The sequence below is a fragment of the Aethalodelphis obliquidens genome, unplaced genomic scaffold (genome assembly GCF_003676395.1).
Source record: "Aethalodelphis obliquidens isolate GAN/ISIS:26980383/991018 unplaced genomic scaffold, ASM367639v1 scaffold24, whole genome shotgun sequence".
NCBI classification, from domain to species: domain Eukaryota; kingdom Metazoa; phylum Chordata; class Mammalia; order Artiodactyla; family Delphinidae; genus Aethalodelphis; species Aethalodelphis obliquidens.
Window position 1 is genome coordinate 11,863,165 of NW_020837968.1, and position 17,761 is coordinate 11,880,925.

General features: G+C 37.6%; 1 protein-coding gene across 2 annotated transcripts in view; it reads left to right on the forward strand.

Moving 5' to 3' along the window:
- The window catches only part of SPATA17 (spermatogenesis associated 17), a 191,708-nt gene that overhangs the window by 98,565 nt on the left and 75,382 nt on the right, over positions 1-17,761 (forward strand). For both annotated transcript variants that reach the window (XM_027122207.1, XM_027122208.1), the window contains one exon: positions 15,980-16,183. In XM_027122207.1, coding sequence (XP_026978008.1) covers positions 15,980-16,183 — 204 coding nt within the window. The remainder of the gene's footprint in view (positions 1-15,979; positions 16,184-17,761) is intronic.

Below are 17,761 nucleotides of genomic sequence, written 5' to 3' on the forward strand. Positions count from 1 at the left end.
TGTCTTAACAGCTATCATTGTACTGAAAGGAAAGGAAAGATTTACCCAAAGGATATAATCTTCCTTAGTTTAGAGAAAAATTATGGTTTCAAGATGCTTAGTTTGTTAGTCTCCTTAATGAGTTGAATTTCAATTTTTTTTTCTTAAATTTATTTGGCTTTATTTTCTATTTACTTTTAAATTAAACCATGTATATATACATATGCATATAATTTCAGTTCTAATATCTCATTGAAATAAACTGTAATCATTAGAATAATATAATTTTGTTGTACTCCTATTAATTATTTATATTTATGTACATAAGTTAACTTATGATCATCTGTATTACTCTTGAACTCACACCATTAAAATGATTCAATTTATCTTACCTGTATTCTTAATTATGTAGCCATACCGAAATCAACTTCTCTGTCAACTATTATCAGAATGCTAAAATTATTGTTGAGCTTTCCCTGACCTTCCAAGGCAGAGTTGTTCCTTTTTTTCTCCCTCTATGTTCTAATATAACATTTACCATTGGTATTATGGTTACACCTACTTCGGCCTAATGTAGGTGAATTCATAAAAGAAAGCAATCATGTCGTTTTAATATCCCTAATACCAAAGTAGGCTCATAAGTAATATCAATTGACTAATAGATGAATGGTATATACACACGTCCTAATTCTGATTTGTAGTAATTTTAGATTCAAAATAAGAAAGGAAGCTTTTATTCCAATCTCAAATATTCACTAGTTCTTCTTTGCATTAAAAAAAAACTATTAAAAAAATTTTTAAAGCTATAATAATTTTTAGTAACTGATCTCTATATTGCTAAAGTATATTTGATGTTGTTTTTAAAAGGGCAAATCTTATATACAATGAAAAGGCGTACGGGAAGCTAACAATTTTAAAGGCTCCTTATGTCCCAAATCAAACCAGGTTACACAGGTCGATAGGGTGCAGCTGAAATTCAAACTCAGATCTGGCTGTCTTCGAAACCATGCTTTCTCTTTATGGTATGGTTTGAAGGGGCCTGAGAAAGGTCCTATCTCAAGAATATTTTCCTGGATGATGGCTGAAATCATATCTTTAAAGTTCTGTTTATTTGAAGGTATCTAGTAGACAACATATTCAGCATCATTAGCCTTTAATCCCTGTGTGAATTAGCTCATCAGTTCCTTTAGACATCAGGAGGTAGAAGGCATAAGTCTAATATGCAAGACCCTCTCACAGGAAGGCAAGCAAGCCTTCATGGGCACTTCTGGGCAGCTTTTAGGCAATGTGTTCGCCTTGTTAGGAAAAGAGAGGAGTCAGGCTGGGTACTTGTCATCTATTAAGTATTTTCACCTTTGAGGCATCAGCTGAAATTTTGAAACAACAGAATCCTGTTCAACACGGAGTTACACATTGTTTTGTGATCATATTATTTGAGATCAAGAGATAGCTATAAGAACACAAATGTCTTTGACATCTCACTCTTGATCTAACTAGTAATGTTTCTTTCAATTAATGAATGCTCATGTCAATGAAAGAAGTGGGCTTGATCTGTCCCAAATGATAAGATGGAAGCTTTATCTATTGGTATGTTCAGCACTATCTGAGATGTCCATATAGTTAATGGCAAAAGTGAGGCACGATGTTTGCCGAAGCACCGTTACGGAATAGTCAGGGCGGAAACTTGGTTGGGAAGGGAGAGGTGATAAAGAGCCCAATACCTAAACCCACTTCTCCCTGCCCGAGTTCAGAACAAGTTGAGAGAAAGATAGATGGAGATCAACAGTATTAGTTTTATTAGCAATGAGAGCTGTATTGGAAGTTTGCATCTGAAGCAATAATAAACTTGCTTCTACTTAATTTTATAATTAAATCTTCTTCCCCGTCATAAGCAAAGCAGGAAAACTGAGTCCATCCTTGTGAATCTTAAAGCAAGTGGAAGTAAAGGATATGTGCTTTCCCATAGACAGGCTGACTTTCAAGAAATGGGAGGAAGGGGCTAAACTAGGCTGGACCAGCTCCTTTCCTGGTGTGCCAGACTGAGAGCTCACTCCTTGTTCCTTGATACAGTGAAGGGCAGAGAGAGGCCAATGGAAACGTGAGGAATAGGAAATATGTACTCCCACTGATTAGATATATAGGCTTGATGAGGAAGCAGGGTTACAGGAAGGTTTTCATAAAAGTAGAAACTCGTACCTGTTCACAGAAGAGCGACTTGCAGCAGAAAGCTTGAAAAGACGCGAGAGATGAAATAACTAAATAAGCGTGGACCTGGAAAAGGTGGGAGAGGATGTGATGATGAGCATAAAGGTGTAGGCTGAAAGAGACAGAAGGAGAATTTTGCCTCATAAGTCAGGAAGGAATAAAACAAGTGTAGGATTGTATATGGATACTTGTATAGCAATGGTTGGAGGTTGAAGTAATTACTGTTTGAGGACTTCAGTGTCCTGATTGATCTTCTAAAATAAACCTGAAAAGAAGCATAGGCAGAGGGCTGTTTAGGGGCTCGGAGGGACTAGATAGATTTGAAGTCCACAAATATATAGTATCTCCAGCCCGCCTGGTTACATGATTTATTCCAGCAGTTAGCAGTAGCCTGAGCTTGTAAGCATGCAGAATAACGGTAACAAGAGCTAACGTTCATTGGAGGCTTACTGTGAGCCAAGTGTTCTTCTGATTCCCTTACATGAATTACCTCTCTTCATTCTCATATACCACCCTATAAGGCAGACAATTAGCCCCAATTCATTGATGCTGCACAAAGAGATTCAGTAAGGACCCAAGGTCAGTGTTAGTATGTGATGGTCTAGAGCAGAACTCATAGTCACAATGAGTACATGATACTACCTCTTTAAAAAAAAATAGCATTAATTGAGTGCTTTCTTTGTATCAGGCACTGTTCAAAGTGCTTTAGCGGTATTCATGTGTTTAAACTTATACATGACCTGATGAGATAGTTCTGCTATTTCAGAGGACATACCCATGTTGCTGTGAGGTTAAGTAATATAGGCTAAGATCAGAGAGGAAATAAGAGGTAGAGTTGGGAATTCAGATTTAATTAATTAACCACTAAGTTATATTGTGCAGTTGAATGGATTCTGGTTTGGGGCATGGCCGTGTAGATATGACAGGATGGTGGATGTTAGGGACTTGAGTCATTAAAATAATCAACCATGTGACTCATATTAGTAGGAGAAAAAGTGAGGGCAAAAAAGAGACAATAGATTAGGAACAACTTGCAGGATCCCTGGACTTGAGACCTTTAGGGAATCAATCTTATGGTCAGTAAAAATAAGAATGTGAGAACTAGTAGACTAGAAAGTTAAGAGGGTGAGATATTGGTGTCTAAGCTTACTGAATTATTAACACAGAGCAGGTCTGGACAACGGGTTTTTGTAGAGTGTGGCTAACACTGTGTAAGGGTGAAGGTCAGTGAAGGTGAAGGAGTCAAAGAACTGTGAAGATAAACTATTGGAATGGTTGCCCATCTGTATATGAAATCACCTAAAATTATGCCAGAACACATAGTCGAAGGAAAGCCTGAACCACGGTGCCAAAGGCTGTCATGAATACGGGGAGAATGACCAGCAAGTCTGGGACATAAGGAGTGAGAAAAAAGAGATATTCAGACCGCAAGAAGGTAGATTTGACAGTGGTTTGAAAGTGACATTGAAGAAAGGAGATGGTGCAAATCTCTCCCTGGTCACTGTGATACAGGGAAATACTGAAATGTTTTGCTCAGTAAGGCAGCAAAGGAAGTGGTGCTCTCGAGGAGAAGGCAGCTTCAATTGTAATAAAAAAAGGTAGAGAATGTATTTATTGAAAAGCTTGAGGGCATAGGGGAGTGGGTTAGCATAGACTGGAGACGGAATCCACAGGGCAAGGCAGAAAGAATTATAGGCAAGGGAATCAGGAGTGTTGGGAAAAGTAACAGGGTTTTGAGGATGAGTATACCAGAAAATGTAAAGGAGAGCTGTGATTAATTTAGCAAAAATTTATTTGGGCATAATCAATTTGACCAAAAAACAAATAGGCAAATAGTTGCTTGATCCAGCTGTCTCCTGTTAACGGGGAAATTTAAGTTGCTGTGCTTATGTTTTAATTTCAGTTAGCACAGTGATATTATAGACTGGAAGTGAATTATGGATTAAAAAGTACAAGGGCAGTACTATTTCCTCAAATCTTGAAAAAAAAAATCACATACAAAGTTGTAAAACAACCCAGTAGTACACTCATAAAAGTAGAGACTAGACTATTATTCATTTTAGACCAGATCAGTTTTTTTCATCAAAATATTAATTGGCCAACTTCTTTTGAAAAAATTACTTTTCTGCTAATTATTTTGTGGCCAAATTATGTTACCACTGGAGGGGCTTACAGTTTAAGTAGTAATAAAAGATAGTAGGGTTGTAAAGCATATTGGATGGGATTTTCCAGGCTCCCTACCATCGAGGAGACCAGAGCAAAATAGGAAAGCAAAAAAGATAACATAAAAAAGGTAAAATAAAATTTTTATTGGAGATGACATACAGAAAAGTAAAAAAATCCTAATCACCCAGTTCAGTTGTCACAAAGTGGCAGGTATAATCTGTACCTAATAGGTACTAATTAATAGTTTCCATACGAGAAGCCACAGGTCTTCAGAACAAAACTACGCGAGAGCACAGTGATCTGAAAATGCGGTGGTCTTTAGGATATGGACACAAGACTGTAGCCAACCAGATTAAGGCAACATAGCATTCCATGCCCACGAGGCAGTCAGTCCTATACTTTGATACAATTTAAAATGACTTTCTCTTGTTTGCTTAAAAAAATCCTTCTTCAAAGACTCGTGGGATAGCAGTTTTTTGCAGAGCCGCATAGAACACTGGGAATAAAGTGTGACAAATGCTCCATGCCACTGGTACCTTTTCTTTAACAAAAGAAAATTTTCATTTACTTGCCTGTTTCTATAATGCCAAGTATTTTTCTTTTAGCAACTAATTGTCTTGGAAGTCATCTTTTAAACCCAAACTATGGAATCATTTTCAAATCAAATCATCTGTAGAAGAACCAAGCAAGGGAAAAACACTAGGTTTCCAGAGGGAGTAGAAAACAGGTGTATAATGGAAGGTTTCTAGGGGGATGGTGGTCATAAAAACATCCTTCATAAAAACATGTTTCTTCTATTTTCCTTAGGGGATGCAGGCTTCCTTTGTGTGTATGATGAGCCGGTTCAGAATGTATGGAAATTGTGTATCAGAGGAATCACAATAGGGAGTTTTCAGATCACTGTGAATGGAGTTTGCACTTCCACGGCTCTACTGAGAATAACTCTTGATCGGGTCACCCAGGAATCTCCGAATTATAAATTCATGTGACCTCTCAGAGGTCTGCACACTGCTCACCACACCCGTGATCTTGTAACCTTCTTTGGCCTCAGTGACACTATAGTCAGCTTTTCCTCCCACTCTTTGGTCATTTCTTCTCACTTTTCTTCAATAATTCTTGTGTACCTTGTTTACTCTATCATATGAGTGCATATATAGTTTTTTTAAATATCAAAGTTATTTAAGTTTCTGTTCCTTTGTGCATCATCTTGTTTTCTGGGAATGTCTTTCCTCACTTTACACACCAAACAAATCCCTTCTCCTCTTTCATGATCCGGCTCAAACACCAGACATCTTATGCCCACAGAATGCTCTACTCCCAGGATGGCTATCTCTCCATGTCAACACTAATTTCAGTATTTTATAATTATTTATAAAGGCTGTGACTCAAATGGAAAGACAGAAAGCAAAGCCAAAGCTGGAGAGACTGAGACTGCTAAGGTAGCAGACAAAAGAGAAGGTAAAGGAAGCCACACGGGTGGTGGGTAGATGGGGTTTACTGCAGGTTGGGGAAAGGAGAAGGTCTAGAGAAATTACGTAGGTGGGAAAACAAGCCACTTGCATCCAGTTCTTGCAGGGATCAGTAAAAGACTGACCTGACATTTACAGATAAAGAGAGAAAGGAATTGTTTAATGGGGGAAGATTTCCCAGAAAATCTTTTACATGAAATCTTTCTCAGAAATTCTTTCAAAATGCAATATGGTTAAAGGGAAATCCTGACTGGGGAAAAACAACAAAATATTCTTTCAGTCCCAAGATTTTTTGAGTCATCATGATATTGCTATATTTTGGAAGCCTCAAACCAGCCTCCACTTCTTTTTCTTCCTCACATTCAATGGATTAAAATATGATTTCTGCCACTAGAACAGAATCTGCTTCTACAGAGGTCACCTGTCACCCTCTAATTACCATTCCAGGTGTACAGTGTCTGTCCTTATGCTGTTCCACCTTCCCTGACATCTGACCCCGGTGACCTCCTCCATGAAACCACCTTCTCCCTGATGTCCTGCCCCCACCCCCACCCCGCTGTTCGCTCTTTCCATTGACCTTCACTTCGTGAGCTTCCCTTCTCCCACTTACTTCCTATATACACATCCCTAAGACTTCTTAGAAAAAAGTCCCTCAGTCTCTAGTCTCCCCTTCAGTGACTCCATCCATTTTCACACCTTCAGCCATTTTTATTCAGAAAACGCTCCGGTTGCTAGCTATGACCTCTTTCCTAAGTTGCAGACTGCTCCGACAACGCCACACTGGACCTTTCAACCTGAATGCTTTGTGGGAAGCTCAGTCCTAACATCCCCCAAACAGAGATGAACATTCCCACATAACTGCTCTTCTTGTGAACTCTTGCTGGGGTTCTAAAGGCAAGATTTTCTGTAACTCCACAGTCCCTTATATTCGTCGTCTTCTTTTTTTTAAACACCTTTATTGGAGTATAATTGCTTTACAATGGTGTGTTAATTTCTGCTTTATAACAAAGTGAATCAGCTACACATATACATGTATCCCCATATCTCCTCCCTCTTGCGTCTCCCTCCCACCCTTCCTGTCCCACCCCTCTAGGTGGTCACAAAGCACCGAGCTGATCTCCCTGTGCTATGCGGCTGCTTCCCACTAGCGATCTATTTTACATCTGGTAGTGTACCTTATATCTTGATTAACCTATTATCCATGTCTTTTGATTCTGTTTCTGTAAAATACTCCCTTTCCATGTCATTCTTCTATTTCCACTGGTCTTTCTTCTTACTTCTGAATAAACAGGCTTTGCTTCCTTTTACAGCCTTCTGGTCTTATATCACTTATTCAGATAAACATGGATTGATTGTCTACTCTGAGCCAGGTATTGAGATGGGTAATAAGTCAGGGTTCTCAGCTCTTCTTTAAAAACAAAACTAAGCTAATGCCTAGACACATGCTTCAAAGATTCCACCTGAGTTGATCTAGGGTGGAGCTTGGACATAGTAGTTTTCAAGTTGCCCAAATGAACTTACTGTGTAGCCAGAGTTGAGAACTACAAACTTAAGTATATAAACGTCAGGAAAATGGGCGTTATTCTTACCCTGATGGAGCTTAAATTCTAGTTGGGGAGGTAGACATTAAAGAACAAATAGTCATATATGTGAATAACTTAAAGTGATAAGTGCCATGAAGAAAATGAACAGGGAACTTTGGGGGAAATAATATAGTAGGACAATGTGTACGGGGTCACAAAAGGTCTTTCTAAAGGAGTGATATTTAATGTGAAGCTTTAAGGATGCATATAATTTGGCCAGGCAACTAAGCAGATGGAAAAAACATTTTTGATGAATTTGAGTCATGGAAGAGCCTGGCACGTTTTGAGGAAATGAAAGAAAGCCAATGTGGATGGTGTGTAGTGACGGATGGTTAGAGTGGCTTAAATGAGATTGGAACAGAACAAAGGACTTTGTTAAGAACTTGTTAGGTTTCCTTAGGTGCATTGAAAAGCGATAAAGTCTTTTTCTTTTTAAGATTTTTTTTGATGTGGACCATTTTTAAAGTGTTTATTGAATTTGTTACAATGTTGCTTCTATTTTATGTTTTGGTTGTTTGGCCATGAGGTATGTGGGATCTCATCTCCCCGGACCAGGGATCGAACCCACACCCCCTGCATTGGAAGGCGAAGTCTTAACCACCGGACAGCCAGGGAAGTCCCCATTTATAGTCTTTTAGGGACCAAAACCATTTTTTTATTTGTAGTTATTACTCTGGCTTCCCTGTAGAGGGTAAGAGGGGTTCAAAGCAGAGCAGATGGAGGGGGACTAAATATAAGTTTGAAGCTTGTTTTAGGGTAGTTTTAGGTTCGCAGCAAAATGGAGTGGAAGGTCTAGAGATTTCCATGTACCTCATGCCTCTGTACATTTCTTCATCTAGATTTGCCTCTTCTGGACAGTTTACATAAATGGAATTATGCAATATGTGGTATTGCATCTAACTTATTTAGCATAATGTTTTTGAGATTCTTCCATGTTATAGTATATGTAAGTATTTCATTTTATTGTTGAATAGTGTTCCACTCTATGGGTAACTGCATTCTGTTAATTTATTAACCTGTTGATAAACATTTGGATTACATCGAATTTTTGGCATCTGTGAATAATGCCACTATAAACATTTGCATGCAAGTCTTTGTGTGGACATATATTTTCATCTCTCTTGTATCAATTCCCAGGAATGGGATTGTTGTGTTATATGTTAAACATGTGTTTAACTTTTTTAAGATAGGCTGTTTTCTGAGTAATGTTAGGTTCACAGCAAACTAGAGCGGAAGTTGCCATATAAAGTCAGTCCTGCATATCCTCAGATTCTGCATCCGTGGATTCAACCAACCATGGATTCAAATATTCAAAGGAAAAAAACCCAGAAAGTTCGAAAAAGCAAAACTTGAATTTGCTGTGCATAGGCAACTGTTTACACAGCATTTATATTGCGTTAGGTATTATAGGTAATCTAGAGATTATTTAAAGTACTGGGGTGTGTGTAAAGATTATATGCAAATACTACATTTTCTATAAGGGATTTGAGCTGGTATCTGCGGGTTTGGTGGGGGGGATCTTGGAACCAATCCCCTGAGGATGCCAAGGGACGACTGTACTGTCTACACCCCTCCCACATCATTACCACCCAAAGTCCATAGTTTATATGAGGGTTCACTCTGGGTGAAATATTACACCCTACTCTCATCTTGCTTGTATGGTTTCTGAGGAACAATTGGATGTAATTCTTATCTTTCCTTCTTTATAAGTGAGGTGTTTATCCCCTCTGCTTCTTACAAGATTTTTTATCTTTGATTTCTTGAAGTTTGAATATGATATGCTTAGGTGTAGGGCTTTTTTTCGTTTTGTTTTGCTTTGTTTTGTTTTTTGGCCTTTATCCTACTTGGTGTTCTCTGAGCTTCTTGGATCTGTGATTTGGTGCCTGACGTTAATTTGGGGGAAATCCTCAGTCATTGTTACTTCAAATAATTCTCCTATCCTTTCTTTCTTGCTTCTTCTTCTGGTTTTCCCATTATGTGTATGATAGACCTTCTGTAGTTGTCCCACCATTCTAGGACATTCTGTCACATTTTTGTCAGACTTCTTTTGCTTTGCTTTGCTTTTCCATTTTGGACATTTCTGTTGATAGATCCTTTCCTCAGCCATGTCTGGTCTCCAAATAAATCCATCAAAGACATTCTTCATTTCTGTTACAATGTTTTTGATCTCTGACATTTCTTTTTGATTTCTACTTAGAATTTCCATGTCTCTGCTGTCATTGCCCATCCATTCTTGCATGCTGTCTACTTTATCTGTTAGATGCCTTATCTTATTAATCATTGTTATTTTGAATGCCTGGTCTGATAATTCCAATACCCCTGCCGTATCAGAGTCTAGTTGTGATGCTTGCTCTGTCTCTTTCAACTGTGTTTTTTGCCTAGTTTCCACTGGGTCTGTTTCTATACGCTTCGTGCACCAGTAGGGCCTGCTTCAGACTTTTACCTTCTAAAGGAGAATGTGAAAATCAACAGATCCACATCATATGTAGAATTAAGTGCAATCTTGCAACCTTCTAGAATTTGGCCTCAATTTATCTTCACAAGCTCATTTCTGACTATAGCTTCATGCTTAAACTGGCCAAAGTGATGTTCACTGAACAGTGGCCTATGTTTTCCCACAAATATGTCTTTGATTTTACCCGTCCCTTAGCCTGGACTACCTTTCTTCCTTTTATTATTGCCAAAATTTGGGCTTCCCTGGTGGCGCAGTGGTTGAGAGACCGCCTGCCAACGCAGGGGACACGGGTTCGTGCCCCGGTCCAGGAGGATCCCACATGCCGTGGAGCCGCTGGTCCTGTGAGCCACGGCCGCTGAGCCTGCGCGTCCGGAGCAAGACAATTATTGCCAAAATTCTACCCATCTTTAGAACAAATTCAAATACTTTTTCCACACGGTTTTCTAAAGGGTATATACCTTTACCATAACTTTTGGTGTATACTTCTTTTAAGCAGTTATTAAAGGACACTTACTACAGGCTGGTTGTGTTATTGTCAGTCATAAAATCATTCTTCCCATGCCCCCTCCGAGAACAGCTTGATGGGAGTGATCACTTTTTATTTATCTCTGTACCCACCTTAGATCCAGCAAAGTGTTTCTGAGTTAGAAGATGCTCAATATTTATTGAATTAAATTAGTATATGGAGAATGGTATCTTATTTAAATTTCTTCATTTTAATCAACATTTCATGAGAATATTTTAACATATAATAATGATTAGGATATCCGAATGATTTATAAAAATCATTTGTTAACCTAATAAAGCTGGCTATATCTGGGGACTCTGCATTTAACGTACCCCCTCTATAATTTGACTGAAGACATTTAAACGTATTATTTCTTAATGGAGTGAAAGACGAGAAAAAGCATTTGTAGTTTAAAAAAAAAAAACTCTTGCCTTAGATAGATAAGAACCATACCAAATATATCCTTTGTGAATCCCTAATGTTTCCATGAAATTATTATTCCTTCTGGGATGCTGTATCTGAGGGTTAGCATGACTGTTGTCTGTATCTGAGAAATGACCATGTTTCCTTTTAGTTCTCAGCAAGAGTAATTGAATGTAGACTATCTTACTAAACGCTGGCCTGTGACAGTGTGTTAACACTCTGTCTCCTAACGGCAAGGCAATTATTTGCGGAGTGGGATTTTTATAAATCCCCTGGCACTAGTATGTCCCGATAATTATGATGAAGAGCATTGGTCAGTGTTGACTCAGCAGTCCCCACCCCGGCAAATATTTCATTCGCAGTTCCCTGGCCCACTTCCACTTTTCTAGTTATTAGAGACCTTTACTACTCTTCTGTGCTTGCCTAGTGTCTTATATTTTAAAAGCATTTTTTACTAAAACTTAGAACTCAAACATATTTTAGACAGCCCGCCATTTAGAATTGTTCATCTCTCATGATATTCACAAAATCTGGTTCATGGGGCAAGAAAATACTTCTTTAAAATCTTTTTTTTAATTGAAGTATAGTAAAATTTACAATGTTGTGTTAGTTCCAAGTGTACAACAAAGTGATTCAGTTATACATATTATTTTCCATTATAGATTATTTTAAGATATTGAAGGGAAAGATACTCATTATTTTATAATAACTTATAAGGGAAAATAATCTGAAAAAGAATATATATATAACTGAATCACTTTGCTATACACCTGAAACTAACACAACATTGTAAATCAACTATACTTCAATAAAAAAATTTTTTAAAAATTGAGTAGAGTTCCCTGTGCTATACAGTAGTTCCTCGTTGTTCACCTATTTAATATATAGTAATGTGTATTTGAAGAAAATACTTTTTGCTGTGTAATTGTCATTTGCAAAAGTAAAATTTGAATTCTCCCACATACCCTGTAGAGTTCTTCATTCCTAGAATAAGCAGTTACTTTGAAATCATGAGAAATTACTGTTTCTAATCTGATAAAATCTGAAATTGAAGCACTAGTAATCGTGCTATGGGAATTATAGGCGTACCCGGTCAAATTCTTTTTATTTTACAGAAACTCGTTTTAAAAGTAAACCTCAATAACAAAGAGAAGAGAAAAAATTAGACTTTGGCTTCCCGCAGGCAATTACAAAATAAAGGTCAGTGTATGAGTGGAAAATGACGATAAAAACATTCTTCATGAAATACAGCAGTAGATGCTCCAAATATAACAAGTATATCCATTTGTTTTCAAGTCAACTGCATTTTTTTAAGTACTTGCCCTTAGAATTCTTCAGTAGAAGAATAAAAACTGAGAAGAAAAGAGCCAACTAATATGATAGATTGTTAGAAATATGGAATGGTTCAAAATATTAATGTAATGCTAAGGGTGACCGGGTAACAAATGGTACATTTGCTCGCTGTTCAACCTGGCATAATTAATATTCTAGGTCATGCTTAAGTTCCCATGATGGAAGGTCTGAAGGGGGGAAATTCAAGAAAAATATATATCTATTATATAACTCATTGCCTTTTTTTTTTCCTTTCATTTTGACGAGTCAGAATCATAGCCTTTAAAAAAAATCAGTGCTTTCACACCTCATTTGCTGTATTCACCACTGGGCCACCAGTCGGCAGCCGGGCCTGATACAGGGAGGTCAGTAAGAAGCTATTAGCAGAGTCCTCTCCTGAGATTTCTTGGGTCTTATTGAGTTGAATGTTAGCATGACAGTACTGCAAATAACTCAGTTGTAGGCTTCTTTTTTTTTTTTTTTTTTAACAGCACAGATTTCCCCATAGTGTTGGTCACTCTAGAAAATTATTGCTGAAAATGAAGTCCCCAAAGCTAGCTTGGCATTAGCCCTCCTAAGTTGTGAAAAATGTGAAAACGGAAAAATATGTCATAGTCCCCGAGGATTAACTTTGTCTTCTGTGACTCATAGTAATACTTTTTAAAAAATCCATAGCAAACCATTATTCACAAAGTGGCTTACAAATTAATGAAATATAGCAATTGAGATAATAGTTCGGGTTGTTTTGTTAACTTAAAGAAATAATAATTAAATGGATACTATATTAATGTAAGTAGATAGGGTCTCTGCTTGCTGTAGGGATTGAGGGGGGCTGGACCGTTTTCATTGACAAAAGTTAGCCAAATATATTAAATTAATTTCTAAAATACTGACACCTTGAAGATTTTAAATGATACATTTTCCATTCAATTAAAATATATTTTCTATCTATATATGATTTAAATTGCAAAGAGAATACACATGAGGAGATCTCCATATAGGTTGCAAAATATAATTTAAGAAAGCTATCATGTCTACTGATCTATTTGCATTTCCCATCTAGCCTATGTATACATGTGCATGCAAATGTGAAGGAGATCAAGGAAGATTTCTAATGGGGGTAAAGTTAATAGCTGGTAGCAGTTATTCAGGTAGATAGATATTTTTAAATGGTAAATTATAATCTAGTTATATTGTATGCATTTTACCATTTTAATCTGTAAGATTATGGAAATGATAAACTAACAGACGTCAGTTAATTAGGTCATCACTAAACAGAATGGTATTCTCTTATATCTCTTTCATAGACTATGTAGATTTAGTTCTATTTTATGTCAGAATAGTCTTTTTAGTATAAAATTTATTGTTTTTCTCTCATTACAATTGATATAGTCTCATCTTAGAAAATCATCCTAAAAATCATCTTAAAAATTACCATCCACTTAAAAATTACTGTTCACCAAAAGCTATTTTGAATACATATGTGTATTAATTTTCTTACATTAACATCATTAAAAATATCTGTTCACGTGTCCACCTTGTTCTGTATTTAGTATTATAGTAAGAGAACGTTAACATGACATTAAAAATGGCTTATACAATGCCTATAATGTTTCCAATACTTTTATCTTATGTAAATTGTATAGGGAAAAAAGTCTCAAAGAAGAGCCAATCCAAGAAAAAATTTAAATAGGTAAATATATTTACATTAACTTTTTCCTTAGCGTAGGAAAAACTTGAATTGGAGATGACTCAGTGGGTCTGTGATAATTTAGTTCTAGACCACAATGTATTCAAAAGCAAATTAAACCTGAAGTGTTAAGAAAGATGAAAAGGATATAATCTATAATTTTGAAGGAAGTCAATCAGATTTTGAAATAAACTCAAACATTTTACTAAAATATTTATGTGGCTTGAGAAAGTAAGAGTAAAATAGAGACTTTATGGGCCTTTCTGAACAGTGCATTGTTTTTCTACATAAGCATTTAGCATTCATTTTTTGAGTGTCTACTGTATGTTAAGAACTTTGCTAAGCCCTGGAGATGCAAAAATACCTAAATTAGAGTCCCTGTGCTCCAGCGGCTTGCTTAGGGAAGATGGACACACACAAAGATAATTTTGAAACAATGTAATAAGTAGTGTGATAGAGTTGTCCCCAGGCTATTAAGGAAGCATTGGGGATAGGACACGGAATCTAGCCTGAGTTGGTATTAGATAGAGGTTTATACTTACTGAGGAGTTAGGCTAGAAATATAAAATTTCCTAGGATAGTTTTTCAAAGACAACTACCATAGGTAGTCATAATACTTTGGACTTGCTTATTCCAAGAGGTAAATATAACAACCAGAAATATTTATGGGGGGCTTCCCTGGTGGCGCAGTGGTTGAGAGTCCGCCTGCCGATGCAGGGGACACGGGTTCGTGCCCCGGTCCGGGAAGATCCCACATGCCGCGGAGCGGCTGGGCCCGCGAGCCATGGCCGCTGAGCCTGTGCGTCCGGAGCCTGTGCTCCGCAGCGGGAGAGGCCACAGCAGTGAGAGGCCCGCGTACCGCAAAAAAAGAAAAAAAAAAAAAAAAAAGAAATATTTATGGGTATGATGGTGGCATGAGAGAAAAGCACATTTTTAGGAAAAAACAGAGAGGTTTAATGGATACATTCTTTACATTAGTCTAGAATGTCTACAGAGCAACTAAACAAGTCATCCTATCGTTTAAAATATAGCTTTTCTTTATGAATATGCATTTGTATATAGGAAAGGAATAAAAATATAGTTCTAAGCAGTTTGTATATTCAAAGATCACTGAATTTTCAGAGAGTGGAATGTGCTAAACCTGAATTTAACATTTATCCTGCATGCATCTATTGAACCTCCATTGCATAGCAGTCACTGTGTTAAATAAGTCTGGACTATTTTGACGCAATGTGTGACAAGGTCAGTGATAGACAGCAAGGGTAATGTGATGATATAGAAATAATGCTCCTAACCATGTGAATGCAACTCATTAAATACAGGGTGTTATTTTGAATGATTGTATACATATGTATACACATACATATATATACACACATGTATGTTTGTATATAATATATATATATATACATATACCAGTTTATTATTTTAAAGAACTTAAAATGGTGGCCATTAATTAGGCTGTATAATGAATAATCTTTCAAATAATCAAATATTTATTAAATTCATACTTTGTACCTGAAACTGGTTCAAGCATTATATATTTGAGTTTGTGTGAGTGAACGTATAACTTACAGAGCTGGTTAAGTATACATATACATAGTTAATGGTTAGAATACAAAATGAATGCCTTAAGGTCCTGTTATTTTTTTCTCAAATACAATTATATCAAATATGCCATGTGTAGCAGATAGAAACTATGGTTTCTATTAGTTGTTTTTAACATGTTTAGTCTTCAACCATGAATCATTCTGAAATTGTTGGTCTGGAGACAAAGTATATTTTGTAATATCCTTAGACTAAAGTCCTCCTCTAGTTAAGAACTAGAGTTGTAGTTTAACATAGTCCTTAAACATATGAAAATTTGTATGGTGCAACTTTATCTTCCCTTTATTCTATGTGAAAATGAAGGATAAAAATCAAAATGATGGGCTTCCCTGGTGGCGCAGTGGTTGAGAGTCCGCCTAACGATGCAGGGGACACGGATTCGTGCCCCGGTTCGGGAAGATCCTACCTGCCGCGGAGCGGCTGGGCCCGTGAGCCATGGCCGCTTAGCCTGCGCATCCGGAGCCTGTGCTCCGCAACGGGAGAGGTCCCGACAGTGAGAGGCCCAGGCCCGCGTACCGCAAAAAAAAAAAAAATAATCAAAATGATGTTGTTCTTCTTTAGGTTCCAGGTATATACAACTCACCTTTCAGAAAAGATCCTGATCCATGGGAGTTGCGGTTACAGCAGGCAAAGCCTTTAACACACCGAAGACCTAAAGTGAAGCCGAAGCACTCCGTCAGCCTTAGCAGCTGGCTGGCTTGCACAAGTGCCCGGTCCTTTTCTCGGTCCGGAACTCTGCCACCCATTGATAGGAAACGATGTCAGGTACTCATTAGTCTTTTTTTTTTTTTCAGTTTAACTTTTCTGTCTTCGTACTTTTATTATTCACTTTTTCCTTTTTTATTGGAGTATAGTTGCTTTACAATGTTGTGTTAGCTTCTGCTGTACAATGAAGTGAATCAGCTCTATGTATACATACATAAGAATTGTGTCAGTGATCGTATTCTGTTTTTTTAAAAAAAGTTATTGTTTTGTCTTTGTGGAACGAAAAGAAAATTATTTTTTTACAGAATCTAATTTTTTTTTTTTTGGCTGTGCTCTGCAGCTTGTGGGATCTTAGTTCCCTGACCAGGGATTGAATCTGGTCCATGGCAGTGACAGTGCCGAGTCCTAACCACTGGACTGCCAGGGAATTCCCAAGAATCTAATTTTAAATAATAAAAATGAAGTACATTTAAAATATATATCAAAGAAATAAATATTTCCTTGGCATTGAATTTTATTGTTCTGGGTGTGAAATTAACACGTAGGATGTTTGGCTAGGATGTAACCTTTTTATGTAACAATACTGTAATAACTGTGCTTGTTATAACCTGTTGTTGCTAGAAAAATCCTATGTATTATCAAATTTATTTAATTTAGCCTCTCACCTGGTGGTTCATATGATTCTATACATTTGTAAACATAATTTGCATGGGAGTCATTTAAAAAGTATAAGCTGGAGAATTAGAGAGGGCCCAAAACAATGCAAAACTCAAGCAAAGACAAAATCTTCACTATGGATTAGAATATAGCATGATTGGCAAATGACTTCCTAGGGCTAAAGGGTGGAGTGGGATGGGTTGTGATGATTGTCACTGTCCTAGAAGTTCCAGAGAGCAACACTTCTGTCACCCCCAGAACTGCTGCCTCTTAGCTTCTTACACAGGCTTGCCTCTGTGTATCTATTGCTGTATAATAAATTATATTACATTTATGTATAAAGCCTGATGGCTTAAACCAACACACGTTTCTTTTCTCACAGTTTCGGTGGGTCAGCGTTGTGGGTACAGCTTAGGTGAGTGCCTCTGACTCAAGATCTCTCATGAAGTTGCAGTCAAGGTGTCAGCCGGGACCATGATTTCATATAAAAGCTTAGCTGTGGAGGAAGGAGAGGAGGGTAGGGAGATCCTCTAGTAGGGTCACTCACATGATTGGTTGTTTTCCTGTCTCTGTCTCTCCTCCCTCAGTCTCTATAGCGCTCCCCTCCCTGGAGGAGGAAGTGCCAAGCTTCTAATCACTTGGTCTTTCTGGTGACCAGTCTCACCCAGAGGCTATCTAGGGACTCCAGCCTAAGTCACCTTATTAGCTTAAACTCAGGTGTATTCTTGTTATGAGTAACAAAAGATACTCCTATCATCGGGAAATTGCAAAGGTTTTAGGAGCTCTGTGCCAGGAACCAGGGACAAAGACCAAATATATATATATTTTTTTTGGTACACGGGCCTCTCACTGTTGTGGCCTCTCCCCTTGCGGAGCACAGGCTCCGGATGCACAGGCCCAGCGGCCATGGCTCACGGGCCCAGCCGCTCCGTGGCACATGGGATCTTCCCGGACCGGGGCGCAAACCCGTGTCCCCTGCAT